This window comes from Colossoma macropomum, unplaced genomic scaffold (assembly GCF_904425465.1).
Source record: "Colossoma macropomum unplaced genomic scaffold, Colossoma_macropomum, whole genome shotgun sequence".
Taxonomy (NCBI): domain Eukaryota; kingdom Metazoa; phylum Chordata; class Actinopteri; order Characiformes; family Serrasalmidae; genus Colossoma; species Colossoma macropomum.
Window position 1 is genome coordinate 5,931,405 of NW_023494809.1, and position 19,333 is coordinate 5,950,737.

The window sequence follows — 19,333 nt, forward strand, 5'->3', positions numbered from 1 at the left end:
GTATGCAGTAAGAGCTCTGCAGGTTATTCCGGGCTGAGTCAGTGTAAGTCGCTCTGGAAACCGCTCACAAACAAACACTCCTCTCAGCTGAGCGGCTCTTCTGCTGCTCCTTAGGTTTCGTCTTCCTCTGTGTGACGCACAGTTTCGCTTTACATAAATAAGCGCCCCGCGCGGGCACGAGCAGAAACACAGAAGCGCGGGCAGCGCGAGCGCTCTTCTTTATTCTCGCAGCAAAACAGGTAAATTATACTGGAACCTATTCAGATTAAATACGCAGGAGTTTCTCAGACGGGCGCCTGTTTGAGCTCCGAGTGTGAAGTTTAAATGAAACCCTCAGAAAGTTTAGCTGAAACTTAGAAAGGCAGATTCTGATCTTGTAGAACTTGTTTGAGTTCTTACTGCATCAGTCATAAGAAAGCTGGCTGTTACACAGAATATGGTTCTCTAAGGGTTCTTTTAGGGCCGTTTGCATGCTTAATGGTTCTTTGCATGGTGAAATGGTTTTTCAGATTGATGGAGAATCTGTTGTATATGGTTCTAGATAGAACCTTTTTAAAAAAAAGTACTATATAGCACCAAAAAGCGTTCTACTATCAAATACACTTGAAACGATGGTTCTTTGCTGGTTCTTTAGTAAAGCCAATAGTTCTATAAAGGACCATTTACATGCTTAAATCGTTCTTTGTATGGTGAAATGGTTCTTCAGATTAATGGAAAATGTGTTGTATTTGGCTCTATGTAGAACCTTTTTTTTTTAAAAAAAAAACAAAACAAAACAAAAAAAAGGTTCTGGAAACAACCAAAATTGTATACACTCGATGGTTGTTTAGTAAAGGCAATAGTTCTAATTAGGACCTTTTGTATGCTTAAATGGTTCTTTTCATAGTGAAATGGTTCCTCAGACTGATGGAGAATTGTTGTATAGACTATAGAAGAGCACTTGCTACAGCACGCTCAGTTTACCTCTCCTCTCTCATAGAAAACAATAAAAATAATCCTAGATTACTTTTCAGCACAATCTCTAAAATAACAGAGAACAAAACAGTTAGTGAACCCCAGGTTCCATCAGCCTATAGCAGCAACGATTTTATTAACTTCTTTAATGATAAAATTGAAAAAATTAGGCAGAAAATTCAGAATACATAGTTAAACTCTACAAACCTGCTTCCCCATAATGCCAGTCTAAATCCTGAGAATACTATGATCCCTGCAGAGAGGCTGGAATCGTTTACCTTACTCCAAGAAAATGAACTAGTTAAAATAGTCTCTTCCGCAAAAACATCTACTTGTATGTTAGATCCGATTCCTACAGGTTCACTCAAGGAAATTTTGCCAGAAATAACCAAGCCTATTCTGTCAATAATAAACTCCTCTCTTATCCTTGGATACATCCCAAAATCTCTTAAACTAGCAGTAATTAGACTGCTGATTAAGAAAGCGAACCTCGATCCCTGCGAACTATCAAATTATAGACCCATCTCGAATCTCCCCTTTATATCAAAGATCCTGGAAAAAGTTATAGCAAAACAATTAAGCTCCTATTTGCAGAGGAATCAAATACACGAAAAATTTAAATCTGGTTTTAGGCCACATCATAGTACAGAGACAGCACTAGTACAAATTGTAAATGATCTATTATTAGTCTCTGACCAAGAAAAAGTGTCTCTGTTAGTCCTTCTCGATCTTAGAGCGGCATTTGACACAATAGACCCTGCTATCTTATTAGATAGACTAGAGAACCTTGTAGGAGTAACAGGAACAGCTCTTTCCTGGTTCCGGTCCTACTTCACTGATCGCTATCAGTTTGTTAATATAAACGGTGAATCATCTGTCCTCGCAAAAGTAAAGTATGGTGTTCCACAAGGCTCTGTTTTAGGACCTGTTTTATTCACACTATATATGCTACCACTGGGCACCATTATCAGTATACACGGCATAAATTTCCACTGCTATGCCGATGACACTAAGTTATACTTAGCAAGCAAACCGGATGATAAAATTAAACTTAGCAAGATTGAGGACTGTATAAAAGACGTAAAAGACTGGATGTCGAGTAACTTTCTCCTTCTAAACTTGGACAAAACAGAGGTTCTGCTTCTTGGTCCAAAAAGCAGCTAGAAATAAACCGTCTACTTTAACACTTAAACTTAACAATTTCTCAGTTGCATCAAGCTCATCTGTAAAAAGCCTTGGTGTCTTTATAGACCCTGATCTGTCCTTCGACGCACACATAACTAATATTACTAGAACAGCCTTCCTGCATCTCCGCAATATTGCTAAATTGAGAAATGCATTCTCTCTACAGGATGCAGAAAAGTTAGTTCATGCATTTATTACTTCAAGGCTAGATTACTGTAGTGCCCTGCTGTCTGGATGTCCCAGCAAAAGCCTTAACAAGCTTCAGTTAGTCCAGAACGCTGCAGCCAGGGTTCTTACTAGAACCAGAAAGTTTGACCATATCAGCCCAGTTCTATCAAACCTACACTGGTTACCAGTTAAATTTCGCATTGATTATAAAATTCTATTACTGACCTATAAAGCCCTAAACGGACTTGCCCCTCAGTACCTGAGTGAACTTCTCTCTCACTATGAACCATCACGCCTACTTAGATCACAAGGTGCTGCTCACTGTTAGTACCTAGAATTAATAAAGTTACGTCAGGGGGCGGAGCTTCTCATACAAAGCCCCCCAGCTTTGGAATAGTCTTCCTGTTAATGTTCGGGACTCAGACACAGCCTCAGTGTTTAAGTCTAGGCTAAAAACTTACTTGTATAGTCAAGCCTTTGGTAATTAGTCTTCCCTGTCGGTTCTATACCTGCCAAGTCTCTGCTGCTCTGCTAACACTGTAATCTGTGATCAGTCACTCATTACAGAACTGACTCTCTGTGTGTTTTTCCTTTCTTTCTTTTCTTTGCCGAATTGAACAGCTGCCCATCCTGTGCGTCTGATGCTGCTGCCTCTTCTGCCTTGATTGGGTGCCACTGCTCGCCAGCCCTCTGGACCGGCTTACCAACATTGAGCCTCCTGCTGTACAACGCCGTACAAACCTCACCCTCACAACCTGACCCCACTGATGCTGATGATGCTGCTGCATAAACTAAACTAATCAAATTAATCATTGCTCCACCTGTTTTCCCTGTTTCTGTACTAACAATGTTTTACTATCCGGTGTCGACCAGAGGAGGATGGGTTCCCCTTCTGAGTCTTGGTTCCTCTCAAGGTTTCTTCCTGTTTCTCTTAGGGAGTTTTTCCTTGCCACTGTCACCACTGGTGACGCTCATGGAGGCTTGGACCTGGATTTCTTCCTGTAATGCTGTTTTTTTTTTTTGTTTTGTTTTGTAAAGCTGCTTTGTGACAACACCTGTTGTAAAAAGCGCTATATAAATAAACTTTGCTTGCTTGCTATATGGTTCTACATAGAACCTTTTTAAAAAAAAACAGTTGTGTATAGCACCAAAAAGTGTTCTGCTATTGTATGCCCTCTTAAAAATGATAGTTCTTCAATGGTTCTTTCATAAAAAAAATGGTTCTACATAGAACTGTGAACACTCAAAGAACCCATTGCATGCTTAAATGGTTCTTTGTATCATGAAATTGTTCTTCAGATTGATGCAGAATGTGCTATATATGGTTCTACATAGAACCTTTTTGAATAGGTTTCTATATAGCACCAAAAAGGGTTCTGCTATTGTTACAATACAAACTTGTTACAATAGAAGTTGCTATAAAGAACCCTTTTAAAAAGGTTCTACATAGAAACATATACAGCACATTCTCCATCAATCTGATCATGCAAAGGGTTTTTTGAGTGTTTATGGTTCTATTTAGAACCACTTTCTTTACTAAAGAACCCTTGAAAAGCCATCTTTTGACAAGTGTTTGAAAGTAGCAGAAACTTTTTTGGTGCTATATAGAATCATATACAAAACTTTCTCCATCAATCTGAAGAACCATTTCACCACGCAAAGAACCATTTAAGCTTGCAAAAGGTTCTATATAGAACTCATGGTTCTATGTAGAACCGCTGCCTTTACTAAAGAACTCTTGAGGAACCATCTTTTTAAAGTGTCACTCTTTTAAATTTAAAAAGTAAGTAACCAGGTTAACTTTCAGTTCACTGAACTTGTAATGTTTACAGAAGAATAATTTGTTTTTAGTTTGTTAACTTAATATTTTAAGCGTTTTTAAGTTTAAACGCAGCATCATTTTGCTCACTGTACATTTCAGAATTATAGGCAAACTCTAATCCTGATAAAAGCCACATAAAACCTGGTAACACTGCATTAAAGGCTGTATGATTAAAGAATTCATACTGGATTGTCAGTGTAAATGAATCTTCTCATTTATAGGTCTATATTTTGTTGTCCGAGACTAAAAGTCTAGAAGGTGGGCGCCATGGGAGTCCAAGGACTCAAGACCTACATGGAGGGCAACAGCGACGTCCTGAAGAGGCGAAACTTTAGGAACAGCAAGCTCGTCATCGATGGATCCAATCTGTACTACAGCCTCTACTTCCAGTCTCACCTGGATCAAGCGCACGGAGGAGAATATGAAGGCTTTGAGAAAGTGGTCAGTCGCTTCTTCGCAAACCTCAGAATCTGCACAATCAAGCCTTACGTCGTGCTGGACGGAGGGGACGACATCAGCGATAAGAAGTTCGACACCCTGAAGAAAAGAGCCGAAGACAGGATCAAGAGGGCCGACGCCTTGTCCAAAGGACGACGAGGAGAAGCCCTTCCGATCCTCATCAAGAACGTCTTCAAGCAGGTCCTCAGGAAGCTCAAGGTGCCGCTTATCCAGTGCGTCGCCGAGGCCGACTGGGAGGTCGCAGCTCTGGCTAATGAGTGGAACTGTCCGGTTCTGTCCAACGACTCTGATTTCTACATATTCGACATCAAGGGAGGGTTTTTACCCCTTTTTGACTTCCACTGGAGGAAAGTGACGTCAATCAGACAGTCAGACAAAAAGTACATTCCAGCCAGTTGGTATTCCGTCAGCAACCTGTGCAGCACCTTAAACTGCATGAACAAGCAGCTTCTCCCTATTTTCGCCACCATCTTGGGCAACGACTACGCCCACCTGGACAAAACACTGTTTCCAAACTGGACAAAGTTCTCACTTACTCCTGGAGGAAACCGCAATATCGATGGCTTGCTCAGATGGCTGTCGCGCCATAAGTGCCCCAAAGACGCCATTAAAGCCCTTCGGAGCACGATTACGAACCCGAGGGATTCAGCCATGGTCCTCAAGGTTCTCAAGCAGGGCCTGCAGGAGTACCGCCTGACTCCCAGCTCCATAGCTCAGTTCTTCGAGAGAGGAGAACCACAGAGCAAGCTCCCAAGACCTTTACAGAGCCTGCCAGAGTGGTTCCTGAAGGCCCTGGGCGAGGGGAAGCTCAACTCCATCCTTCTTGATGTCCTCACGCTGCACAGGGTCACTCTCAACTTTTCAGTGCAGGATTTTAGCCTCTGCAGCAACAACCTGACCTCCAGGCCCATACGGCAGGTCATTTACGGCTTAATGCTGCAGGCCGCCACAGAAGAAGAGCGGTACGAGGTAGAGGAGTATGACAGGCAGGGGCTGACGCTAACCAGCTCCACGGTTCCAGCCATCCCGACAGACCTTCAGCTGGACACACTGTGGGAGGTAATGCAGACTTAAAACTAGTGCTATTGTTTAGTTATAGTCTATGAAGACAGTTATATGCTAATATCATGCTAACTCATATTTTTCTATTTTTTTAACAAAAGTAACAAAGATGTGGAATGTAAACATTGCTAAATTTCATTCCACAGCCCATATATGGAAACTAAGCTGCAAAAACAGCTCATAATGTCATAATCATGAACACATTTCCATATGACCACACTTCAGCCTACAGCAGTTTAGCCCCACCCATTCAGCCTACAGCAGTTTAGCCCCACCCATTCAGCTTACATCAGTTTAGCCCCACCCATTCAGCTTACATCAGTTTAGCCCCACCCTTTCAGCCTACAGCAGTTTAGCCCCGCCCATTCAGCCTACAGCAGTTTAGCCCGAGGAATCAGTCAGGCCAGGGTCTTTTCTGTGTGGAGTTTGCATGTTCTGCCCGTGTCTGTCTGGGTTTCCTCCAGGTGCTCCGGTTTCCTCCCACATGCAGTCAGGTGAACTGGAGATGCTAAATTGCCCCTTGGAATGAATGTGTATGTCTGTGTGTCTGTGATGGACTGGTGACCTGTCCAGGGTGTTTCCTGCCTTCTGCCCACTGAACGCTGGGATTGACTCCAGCACCCCCCACGACCCAGTTGGATAAGCGGTTTAGAAGATGGATGGATGGTACAGAGAGTTTTCCAGAGCATTCACTATAAATCTGCTCTTTTATCTTCTAGACGCCACAGAATCGGAGGCTTGAGGTCTTCTTGGACGCTTTGTGTGTGTCTCAGGCTTTTGACGAGCTCCTTGTTCCTGCAAACCTGCAGCTAGCCATGTACGTCACATGCTACTGGCTGAAACATGCGGAGCCTGAGCCCAAACCAGAATTCCTCTGGGCCTTGCTGGTCGGCCTGGTGTACGGAGAGCTGTCCAGAGATCCACTCACAGAGAAAGGTGAATATACAGCTTCTCTGGCTTTAATAAATCACAATCAAATCATTATATCAAGAGATTAAAGGAAAAAATACATTTACACAGTTGCTCCCTCATGCTGATGTCGATCAGCCAAGACATGTTTGGTATCTGAAGTTTGCTTCTTTAGTTTTAGCACTGGAGCTACAAGCCCAATGTAGCTAACAAGTACTGGAAGCTTATACCCCACCAATTAGCACTGTGTGAACATTTAGGTAAACAGAAAAAAAAATGTATTTGCTGGGGGGACTTCCAATCCAGCTGGCTAGGTGATGACCTCATAAAACAATAGGTATCCCGACAATAAGAATTAAAAGTTGCCCGTATAACTAGAATTTCATTTCTGAGAATCGGAGATTCAGCGGATGAACAAAAATGCCTAAAGTAGGGAATAAAAATCTTGCACAGAGTAAAAAAACATGACCTTGAAGAAGAAAGTGAACTTCCACAAGCTAATATCAACATGGAGGATGGCAGGCAATCCATCACTGACTCGGAGCTGACAAGCGGTGCTAACATGGGTCTTATCCGGACAGAGAGAATTTAGAAGGGACTCCAGTTAGCAACGAAATGGCATAAGATTAGATATCAATAAAATTCACAAAAGATTGAAGAGGAGCGAATGAAGCTCAAGCTACAGAATGAAAGAGTATGTGCTTAAAAGACCTTGGCAGAAAAAAGGATTTGAAATCCAAGGAAAAGGGGTGCACCTGGACAATGATTATGCACCTGAGTGGCTGAGGAAGCGGACGGAATATGCAGAAGTGAAAGCTGTGCTCAAGGAACGAGATTTAAAATTTCAGACTTCCGTTCATGGCCAGGCTCAGAGTGTTTTACAAGGATGGCACGGTGGTTTACAGCTCGGCAGAGGAAGCAATGGTGGACATGGCAGAGAGGGGGATACCGGTGACCTTTCTGAAACATCCAACTTCTCTTCTCGACCACATCAGCCAGCTGACTTGGTGTCTCAGCGGAAAACAAAGAAACCAGGAGAATGCAGGCTCTAATCGAAGCTTCAAGGAATGACTCCAGGGACATCTGATAAGTACATTTGCTATGAAACATACTTCCTCCAAGAATGTTAAACAATGCTGAAACTAATGGTGAGAGTCAGTGTTCATTTTCAATTCTGCTTCCCTACATGGTATTAGTATTGCTAAGATAGATAATGCTAAAGGCGTATGGAGGATAGGTTTAAAGTCAGGACACCTCTTTTGCATATGGACCTATGCATCATCCTAACAGCTGAAGAGGGCTCTCTTTCAATGTCAGGAGGAAGAGTCTTTCCTTTGATACACATTTTCCATAAAAAAGGCCTTAAAACTTAAAGTTAATGTTGATATTTGCGACTTGGTTCACTACTTGGTTATCATGTTACTGGTTATTGATTATAGCTGTGCTACTGTTCCTTATAGCACCATGGGTGAGAGATATGATATATATGTAGACTTACGGGGATCTAAAATATACTCAAAGACATAATGCAAAGCTTCAATCTAATTAAAGTAACTACTTATAATGTAAATGGTCTAGGAAATCCAATTAAGAGGAGGAAAAGTTCTGGCAAAGTTGAAAAGAGAGGGAGCAGAAGTAGCTCTCCTTCAAGAGACTCATTTAAAAGAATTAGAACATGAAAAACTCACGAGATGGAGATTTAACCAGTATGCGTCTTCCTGTTGTCAGCGCTCTAAGAGAGGTGTAGCAATTCTAATTTCTAGTAAACTAAACAAGGAAAAGATGGGAGACAGACGGGAGATTTGTGCTGGTCCTGGGATATCTGCAGGGTATGTATGTTAGTTACTTTCCTGAATGTTTATGCTCCTCGGGATCCGAATGGAAATTTTATAAACAATTCTTTGATTTATTTATCCTGGAGGCTCAGGGAACCCTAATATTTGGAGGAGATTTTAATGTTAGACTTCACTCATCCCTGGAAACGTGAAGACTTTATTATTCAGGAGCGAAGAAAATTACAAAAAACATAAATTTAATGAAGCAGGAATTGGGGCTTTCAGATATATGGAGAGATTTGAATCCACTGATTCCAAGATTGACTATTTCTTCATGTTTCAAAGAAACTTGTCTAGGGTGATAGGTTGCAAGTTTGGGGCCATGGACTTACCCCAATCACTGTGGACTTGATATTAGGCTCCGAAAATAAAAAAAAAAACATCTGGAGGCTAAATACAGGCATTCTTAACCAAATGAGGTGGTATTTAAGGATGGATATAAAAGAATATCTTGACAAAAATGATAATGGGAAAGTATCGCCACCAATTTTTTGGTACGCATGTAAAGCTGTTCTTCGAGAGAAAATTATAGGATATAGCTCAAATTTTAAAAAGCAGAGAAAATAATATCTGGATAAGTTAAAAACAGAATAAAGGAATTAAAGAACCTACATAAAAAGACATTGAAACAAAAATGGAAATAGACAAGAAAAAGAATTCATTAAATGAAATCTACTCAAATGATATTTAAAAAAAGTTTATCTTTCTAAAACAAAGACGGTATGAAGCAGAAAGAAAATCAGCCAAATTGCTTGTGGACAAATTAATAAAGCAACAAGCAGAAAATACAATTTATAAAATAAAAGACCCCACAACAAATCCTATACACAGCAAATTAAAGGATAAACAACAATCATTTGAAACTTTTTGTAAAACTTTATACAGGCAGCCTAAAATAGATGAAAGACAGATGAAACCTTTTCTTGACCTGATAAAATTAATTCGAAATTAAATTAAATTGGTAAAAAGTAAGGGACGAACAAAATAAGCTTCTAGTTGGTACAATATCGGATGAAGAAATCAAAAAGGCAATTTAAATTTAAAACCCAATAAGGCAGGAGGTCTGGATGCTTTCACTACATGGATTCCACCAGACTTTTATTAAAACTATTCAAGCATTGTACAGTGACCCAAGGGCAAGCATTAAAATAAACGGCGCCACATCAAACACCTTTAATCTGGAGAGAGGGACTAGACAGGGCTGCTCAGTAAGTCCATTATTTTTTTGGTACATTTATTGAGGTGTTAAGTCAGGGGATCACTCAGGATGAGAACGTTACAGGCATGAAACTGCTAGGCCAAGAATATGAGATCTCATTACATCATGATACATTTGGCAAGGGAAAAAGCCTAGGGTGAGATTTCAAACTATTAAATTAGCAAAGAATAAGGGAGATAAAGATTCTGAGATGGTGTGCTCATGACCTTGATTTTTCCCCAAATAAGTTGGACATGCACCATAAGGACTGGGTGAGTCGGGGCCTCTCTTCATACTGTACCTTCTTCAGTCAAGGGACACTGAAAAACTTACAGATGTTAAAACACTACATGAACTAAATAATAGTGACTTTTTAGACAATTTACTGAAAGATTTATTAATGCCTATAGAATAGATTAGGGGCTTAAGGTAATCTAAAGAATATATAGGGGTCTTCAGGAAGCCAAAATAGCAAGTACCATCTACATAAAAAAAGGGAAAGGGAAACCAATAGTTGCATTACAGAAGAAGTCTGGTCAAAATGCTATGAATTTCAGTGGATGATATCAGGGTCAGCTTCATGTAAAGTGTTCAGCTGGAAGAGTCTTAGTAGATATTTTATGACAGTTGTTCAGAGGTCTCACCACCTTGGCTCTCCTAGCTGTTGAAGGAATTGTGGCTCCCAGGAAGCATATCACTATCACTTGTTTTGGGCCTGCCCAAAAATAAACATTTTCTGGTGCCTTTAATTGGGAAGAACTTTTCTGGGGTTTCTACACTCAACATCTATAAATGTTAAAATACTTGTTTGGAATTTTGAGTGCAGCTGCTAGAAAATCAATTACAAAGAAATGGCGTAAGCCAGATACCCCATCCCTAGAGGACTGGGATGATATTATCTATGAAATCTTTATAATGGAAAGACTCACCTTCCCCATAAGGCTCCAGGAAGCTAAATTTGAGGAATATTGGAAGAATTGAAAAATGTATATGACCCTGAAATGCCCCTCTTTTGTTTGAATTTTTTTGAATATATGTTTGAATGTGCTTATTTACAACCCCATTTCCAAAAATGTTGGGACACCGTGCAAAATGTAAATAAGACTAGAATGCAATCATAAACAAATTACATAAAGCCTGTATTTCTTTCAAAATGGTACAAAGAGAACATTTTAAATACTGAAACTGAGAAATGTTGTTTTTTGAAAAATATTTGCCCATTTTGAATTTGATTCCAGCAACACGTTCTGAAAAAATTGGGACAGGTTTATGTCTACTGCTATTTTGCACCACTTCTTGTTTTAACAGCACTCTGTAAGCGTTTGGGAACTGAGGAAACACTGCTGTAGTTTTGAAACTGAAATGTTTACCCATTCTTGCTTAATACAGGATTTCAGCTGCTCAACAGTTCAGGGTCTCCTTTGTCATATTTTTGTTTCATTATGCAGCAAATGTTTTCATTGGGTGACAGGTCTGGACTGCAGGCAGGTCAGTTTAGCATCCAGACTCTTTTACTTTAGAGCCAGGCTGCTGTAATACATGCAGAATGTGGTTTGACATCGTCTTGCTGAAATAATCAAGGCCTTCCCTGAAAAAGACGTTGTCTGAATGGCAGCATATGTCGCCAAAATCTGTATATATCGTTCAGCATTAATGGTGCCTTCACAGATGTGAGCGTCAACCATGCTATGTACACTAATGCCCCCTATATACCATCATGAATACTGGCTTTTGAACTGTACGCTGATAACAAGCTGAGTAGTCTTCAGCCCGTAGGACACAGTGTCCATGATTTCCAAAAAGAATTTCAAAATTTGATTTGTTGGACCACAGGACAGTTTCTGCTTTACCTCCGTCCATCTTAAACTAACTTGGGCCCAGAGAAGACGGCAGCGTTTCTGGATTCTGTTTATCTATGGTTTTGTCCTAGAATAGTAGAGTTTTTAATTGCATTTGTGGATGCAGTGATGAACTGTTTTCACAGACACTGGTTTTCAGAAGTGTTTCTGAGCCCATGCAGTGATTTCCACTACAGAATCATGTCTGTTTTTAATGCAGTGCTGTCTGAGGGCCCAAAGATCACGGCCAGCAAATACTGGTTTTGGCCTCGTCCCTTACATACAGAGATTTCTCCAGATTCTCTGAATCTTTTAATGTTATTATGTACCGTAGATGATGAAAAGCAAAAGTTCTTTGCTATTATATGTTGAGAAATGTTATTGTTGTATTGTTGCACTATTTCATCATGCAGTCTTTGTGGTGGTGAACCCCTCCTCATCTTTTCTTCTGAAAGACTCCGCCTCTCTGAGATGATCATTATACCCAATCATGTTACTGACCTGTTGTCAATCAAACACCAGGTGTTTTTTACCATTACCTGGTACCATTTACCAGGCTTTTGTTTCCCCGTCCCAACTTTTTCTGAACATGTTGCTGGCATGAATTTCACAGCGGGCAGATATTTTTCATAAAACAATAAAATTCATCACTTTCAACATTTGATCTGTTGTCTTTGTTATATTTTGAACTAAATATAGGGTTTAAACGATTTGCAAATCATTGTATTCTGTTTTTATTTACATTTTGCACAGCGTCCCAACTTTTTTGGAAATGGAGTTGTATTTTCAATTTTTCATTTTGCCAGCTTAATTTTCTCTATCTTTAATCAGCACACCAGGTTCTATCGTTGAGTTCTATACACATTAGATAAAGTGAAAAGTACAGCTGGGCGATATGGTCAAAAATGTTATCATGATAAACAAAATCCATATCGTTCGATATCGATGCATACTGCAATAAATGTCAAATCATTATTTCTTTCAAGTTTGAAGGCGGATTTTTGGTCCTGGGTGGTTAATCGCTGTTTTAAACCATCCTTTATGGTCAGAACACAACAAACACTCACCAACCAGTGGAACATTTCACAAATCTGTCATGGGAGAGTGGGAGAAAGTGTCTGCTGAGCTGTTTTTACCAACTGGAAAAGCATGGCTATTTTTGTGATAGTCATAATTTAAGAAAGAAAACATTATTTTCAGCTGGTGCCGAGCGCTCGGCTACCCCGCTACACATGACATCACAGTATTCAGACACCAGCTAGACGACTGGATTCTCTATACTATCGTAGTAGTTTAAGTGGTGAACCGCAAAATATCAACACCAGACAAACAGAGTCCTCCTTTAGGTACGTTTAAACTGAAAGCGGTGCTTTTGTGCTGTGTTTGATCTACAGTATCATCAATTCTCCGTGTTGTGGAGTGACGGAGCTGCTTCAAGTTAGCCAGCTGCTAAAAACAGCTAGCCTGGAAAGCTAGCGCTCTCCCGCTCTCCAAAGCCTCACAGCTTTCTCAGGTTACTTTCGTTTAAATCAGGGCTGTAATTTACATGAACCCACTTCTTTCTTTCACTTTCATTGCTTGTGAATGCACTAATACTTAAATATGACTGTCTGAGCGCTGTAACAGTGCTGTAGTTGTGAGGAGCAGACGTGATTTAACGCTGCTAAAGCTGTTAGGATGTTAGTAAAGAGGTGAGTTCACTGTAGGTCAGTACAGTTACACCACTGACCTCGTCACTCACACTCGGTCACAGGAGAACAGATCGCCGGTCGTTCCACTCAAACAGGGAATGTATAACTCCGCGTTTCAGCCGTTGCTAAAGACTCATCTTACTCGTGGCCCCCTCCCTCTCTAATCATGTAGAAAAGCTCGGAAGTGCTCCCTCTCCTGGCCACAGCAGAGTAGTGTACTTGTACTGAGCAATAACAAAGTTGAATCTATCTATCTATCTATCTATCTATCTATCTATCTATCTGATTCTAAATAAAGAAAAAAAATCTTTCTTGGCCAAGTTATCCCTTCAGCAACAATTGCCAAGCTTATATGAACGGGATGGAAACAGTTTTATAGAAATCTATGTTTTTTATTTCATATCTTAATCTACTCCCTGAAAACTCTACTCCATTCTATTCTGTTAATCAACCCTTAGAAGCCCACAGTTATTATTGTGGATTTACTACACATTCAATTAAAAAGACTTAGATGTAAATATATTTATCAATTATTTATTAATCTGTGTCAGAGAAAAACCTTTTATCTCCAAAACAGTAACTTTACAGAAGGAAAAAAACCTTCAAACTTTCCATGTAAGTCAATGTATCCAGACTTTATTTCAAGTAATTTTTTGACTATTTCTGTTGGCCATTTATTGTGAATTTTTTACATAATGTAAAGGGCAGCAAGCATTTTTCAAATTATGTTAAAAACAAATATAGCAAAATGACAAAAATAAAAAGATATTTATTTCTGCGAAAGCAAGACATTTTTACCAAATTTAGATCATGATAAAATATCACCTTTTGTACTTAAACACAAATGTGATCTGGATTGAAAGTTTACTATCAGCACTTTCCACACAATTTCTCTGCTTGTTTCAATGAGCTACGAGGCAGAAATAAGCAAATGAAATGTGAGAAGATGCTGTTTATTATGTGCATGTTGTGGAGAATCTATCAGAGCTAATGAACCTTCTCTGGTTGAATTTCACCCATACCATTTTCCCTTCCTGCTTTGCAGAGCTGCCAAAAAGGCTGAGGAACCTGAAAAGCCGTAAAGAGGAGACTCCTCTGGACCTGGAGGCAGCTCACGCTTACAGTCAGTGGCAGGGCAGTCTGAGGGACAGTATCTGCCTCAACCAGCTGCTGAACAATCCAGTGCCTGAACCAGAATACGCACGGTAAACACCACCTCCTCCTTCCACACCGTCAGAGCTGAATAATCACCACTGCTCTGTTAGTCAAGCCTGATCCTGCTGGGTCCCTGTCCTACATATTCTGGAGTTTCCCCTGCTGTAGCACAACCTGATCCAACCAATCAGATCATTTCTCCTTGATGATCTTTAACCTCATTAACCTCCTCGAGAGGGAAGACCAAAACATGCAGAACAGGGAAACACAGTTATTATGAGTCACTAAGGCACGATGAACCTCGCCTCGCTGGCATGATCATGACTAAGCCAACAGTAACGCGAACCTTCACTGCTCCTTCAGGCAAAAAGACTTTAGAGTCACAAGACTTCATTCAAACCAGCAATGAGAAACATTCACACGCCCTCATGTCTTTTTCTGTTTGATCATCCTTTTTCTTATTAAATCGATTGTTGCAAGTGTAGATTGAAATAATTGTTTTCACTCTTTATAGTCTTTAAATGTGGCACTACTGTGTACTCACTGAACAACATCAGAAAAGTTCGATTTCACGATGTATCTTGCACAACGTAAAGATGCATTTGAGTAACTTGATAATACATCTGGGGCGTCGATGGCGTTCTCTAAACTTTCTATCTGGGGCGTCGATGGCGTTCTCTAAACTTTCTATCTGGGGCGTCGATGGCGTTCTCTAAACTTTCTATCTGGGGCGTCGATGGCGTTCTCTAAACTTTCGATCTGAGGCGTCGATGGCGTTCTCTAAACTTTCTATCTGAGGCGTCGATGGCGTTCTCTAAACTTTCTATCTGGGGCGTCGATGGCGTTCTCTAAACTTTCGATCTGAGGCGTCGATGGCGTTCTCTAAACTTTGGATCTGAGGCGTCGATGGCGTTCTCTAAACTTTGGATCTGAGGTGTGGATGGCGTTCTCTAAACTTTCTATCTGGAGCGTCGATGGCGTTCTCTAAACTTTCGATCTGAGGCATCGATGGCGTTCTCTAAACTTTGGATCTGAGGTGTGGATGGCGTTCTCTAAACTTTCGATCTGAGGCGTCGATGGCGTTCTCTAAACTTTGGATCTGAGGCGTCGATGGCGTTCTCTAAACTTTGGATCTGAGGCGTCGATGGCGTTCTCTAAACTTTGGATCTGAGGTGTGGATGGCGTTCTCTAAACTTTCTATCTGGGGCGTCGATGGCGTTCTCTAAACTTTGGATCTGAGGCGTCGATGGCGTTCTCTAAACTTTGGATCTGAGGCGTCGATGGCGTTCTCTAAACTTTCTATCTGAGGCGTCGATGGCGTTCTCTAAACTTTCTATCTGAGGTGTGGATGGCGTTCTCTAAACTTTCTATCTGGGGCGTCGATGGCGTTCTCTAAACTTTCGATCTGGGGCGTTGATGGCGTTCTCTAAACTTTGGATCTGAGGTGTGGATGGCGTTCTCTAAACTTTGGATCTGAGGCGTCGATGGCGTTCTCTAAACTTTGGATCTGAGGCGTCGATGGCGTTCTCTAAACTTTTGATCTGAGGTGTGGATGGCGTTCTCTAAACTTTCTATCTGGGGCGTCGATGGCGTTCTCTAAACTTTGGATCTGAGGTGTGGATGGCGTTCTCTAAACTTTCTATCTGGGGCGTCGATGGCGTTCTCTAAACTTTCGATCTGAGGCGTCGATGGCGTTCTCTAAACTTTGGATCTGAGGTGTGGATGGCGTTCTCTAAACTTTGGATCTGAGGTGTGGATGGCGTTCTCTAAACTTTCTATCTGGGGCGTCGATGGCGTTCTCTAAACTTTCTATCTGGAGCGTCGATGGCGTTCTCTAAACTTTGGATCTGAGGTGTGGATGGCGTTCTCTGAACTTTCTATCTGAGGCGTCGATGGCGTTCTCTAAACTTTCTATCTGGAGCGTCGATGGCGTTCTCTAAACTTTGGATCTGAGGTGTGGATGGCGTTCTCTAAACTTTCTATCTGGGGCGTCGATGGCGTTCTCTAAACTTTGGATCTGAGGCGTCGATGGCGTTCTCTAAACTTTGGATCTGAGGTGTGGATGGCGTTCTCTAAACTTTCTATCTGAGGCGTCGATGGTGTTCTCTAAACTTTCTATCTGGGGCGTTGTTGATGGGTATGGAGGGTGTTGTTTTGGGGTATCGAGGGTGTTTTATTTTTTGTCTTCGGGGATCGAGGGTGTTTTGTTTTTTTCTTCGGGGTATTGAGGGTGTTGTTTCGCTGTTGTCTTCGGGGTATTGAGGGTGTTGTTTCGTTGTTGTCTTCGGGATATTGAGGGTGTTGTTTCGTTTTTGTCTTCGGGGTATTGAGGGTGTTGTTTCATTGTTGTCTTCGGGGTATTGAGGGTGTTGTTTCGTTGTTGTCTTCGGGATATTGAGGGTGTTGTTTCGTTTTTGTCTTCGGGGTATTGAGGGTGTTGTTTCGTTGTTGTCTTCGGGGTATTGAGCATCTGCTAATTTTTGTATTTGGGTGTCGAGGATGTCCTTTAATTTTTACTTTCGGGATATATATATTTTTTATTCTTTTTGTTGTTAAGGTTGTATAGTGGCCTGTTTGTGCACCATGTTGCCAGTAAATACCAGTCTCTGCTAGCTGAAGTTAAAGCCCTGGATTTGTTCCAAAGACTGAGTACACTGGTGCAAAGCGAGCTGGAAGAAGACTTCACCTCTGATGAAGAGGATGATGAAGATCCACACAAGAGGGGGAAAAAAGGCAATGCTGGTATCCAAGATGATGAGATTCGCATACAAAAACGCCAGAGACACAAGCTCAAGAGCAGAACCAGCAAAACAGATTTAAAGCTCAAGAAACCTGAGCGCTCCTACTGGGAATAAAGGACATTTTTTTTGACTCAGCAGTACAAGAATTATCGATATTCCTAACTGAGCGATTCACTGATACAATGAACAATTAATTGATTCATTGAGTGAGTCACTAACTATGTTTCCATCTGCTTTAAGTGCAGGTTACAAGCAAGAAAACAAAAAAGTGCTGAACATTTCTTGCAAATTTCCTAAATTTCTTTAAATTCTTATAGCGATGGAAGAGCTTTGTGTAATGAGGTCATTTCCTGCCACGTTTTGCTTTATCGACCAAGTCACACTTATTATTTCCACGTCCCTTAATTTTCCACAGTCTAGCAATAAGAATAAGAATATGCAGCCACTCTGTAAATATTGGGCAGCTTGTTATTCTTAGGCCTCAGTTAATCGGCTACATAGTCAAACATTTAAAACCACAGTTTTCATATAAAAGGTCTGCGATGTAAACCTGCGTGGTCATTCGCTGACTCACTGACCAGGCAGACGGCTGTGAACTCTTTTGTCTGTCTGTTTGTTTTGGTGTGTACCAGCTTAAATGATTCAGACGGCTCACTTCAATATTTACACTCCTCTCCTTTTCTTGCTCAACCGTATGAAAATACTGTTGATGTTCCCAGCTCATCACTGTCGCTCTGATTTTAACGTTTCTTTTATTGTAGAATGGACTTTTTCTACTGAACTGCATGGATTTTAATGGGTTTTTCAGTATTTTACTGAATGTTTTTGAATACAGTGCAATAAAATCTGTCATGCATTAATAAGCTGTCATAGGAATATGTATTTGAAATACTTTGAAATGTGCTTCACACCTTTAAAAAAAAACAATAAAATTTAATATTTTATCTAAAATTGTCCACTGTGTTAATATTTGAACCCACAATTCAAATTAAAATCTAAATATTTTTACTGCTTTGATGGAAAAAGGAAACAAAAATACACAACATACGCAACTGTTCTTAAAGATCTGTAGAAATTTTAATGTACAACTGTATTCTGAAATAGCAACGAGATTTCCGACTTCTGTTGTGCATAACACAAAATAAATTAAAAAGCATTAAAAAAAATAATAATCAAAAACCCAAACCCTTCCATCACCCCTCATTCGATATTTCCATAACAGGGACACTGTGACTGGCCTGCATTTGGAAAATGAAAATCTTAATAAAAGCATGTTTATTTTCCCCAGTGATTGGTGCGCGAGAGTAAATGTGGCCTCGGAGAACCGCTTACTGCTATAAAGAGGAAAGAAACACATACTGCGAAACACTGTGTCCACTCACTGTCCACTCTGTTACCTTGTCAGTCCACCTTGTAGATGTAAAGTCAGAGACGATAGCTCATCTGCTGCTGCACAGTTTGTGTTGGTCATCCTCTAGTCCTTCATCAGTGGTCACAGGACGCTGCCCACAGGACGCTGTTGGCTGGATATTTTTGGTTGGTGGACTATTCTCAGTCCAGCAGTGACACTGAGGTGTTTAAAAACTCCAGCAGCACTGCTGTGTCTGATCCACTCAGACCAGCACAACACACACTAACACACCACCACCACGTCAGTCTGTAACTGTAGAACTACAAAGTGCACCTATATAGTAAGTGGAGCTGATAAAATGGACAATGAGCTCTACATCAACCTGCTTGAACAAAGTCATCACCCAGCACAGCAGCTTCAGAGTTTTCTCTCATTCAATTAGACTTCAACACCATCTGGTGAACAGCTCCTGAATTCCTCTGACAAAATTAACTCCTTTATTCAGCGTAGCTTCTTTGTCTCTCATGAACTCTACAAAGATCTGGTGCTGACCTTTCTTAGGAGGCCTAAACTTCTGCCTAGATTGGTGGACTGAATCTGTATAACCTGCACATCTCCAGAGCTCAGGACATTTCGAAATGTGAGATTTTACAGAAGTGGTGACCAAAGCAGCCACAGCTCTTTAGTAACAAACATAAACAGCTGAAGTAGCTTCTTATTCACCAGCTTCTCATCTGAATTTTCGGTTCCACATTAAATGGTGCTGCAGTTACACTGAGGTGCCTAATTAAGTGCATCAATTTACCTCAATAAATGTATCAATTTACCTCAGTAAATCCAACCTTAATGAGGAAACACTTTAAACCTTTTCTTGGAGATTAATGAAGTTTAGTGAGGAGCTAACGAGCAGCACAGCAGAGCTGTAATCAGCAACCAGAGCTGCTGGACTGTTGAACCCCATAGCA

General features: G+C 40.7%; 1 protein-coding gene across 1 annotated transcript; it reads left to right on the plus strand.

The window, feature by feature from the left end:
- Nucleotides 1-168: 168 nt before the first annotated feature.
- On the plus strand, nt 169-17,894 carry LOC118798872 (protein asteroid homolog 1-like). The gene is made up of 5 exons (XM_036558474.1): nt 169-239; nt 4,351-5,647; nt 6,370-6,586; nt 14,167-14,326; nt 16,834-17,894. The coding sequence occupies exons 2-5, from the start codon at nt 4,397-4,399 to the stop codon at nt 17,129-17,131; spliced, it is 1,926 nt and encodes a 641-aa protein (XP_036414367.1). The 5' UTR covers nt 169-239; nt 4,351-4,396; the 3' UTR covers nt 17,132-17,894.
- Nucleotides 17,895-19,333: the final 1,439 nt, after the last annotated feature.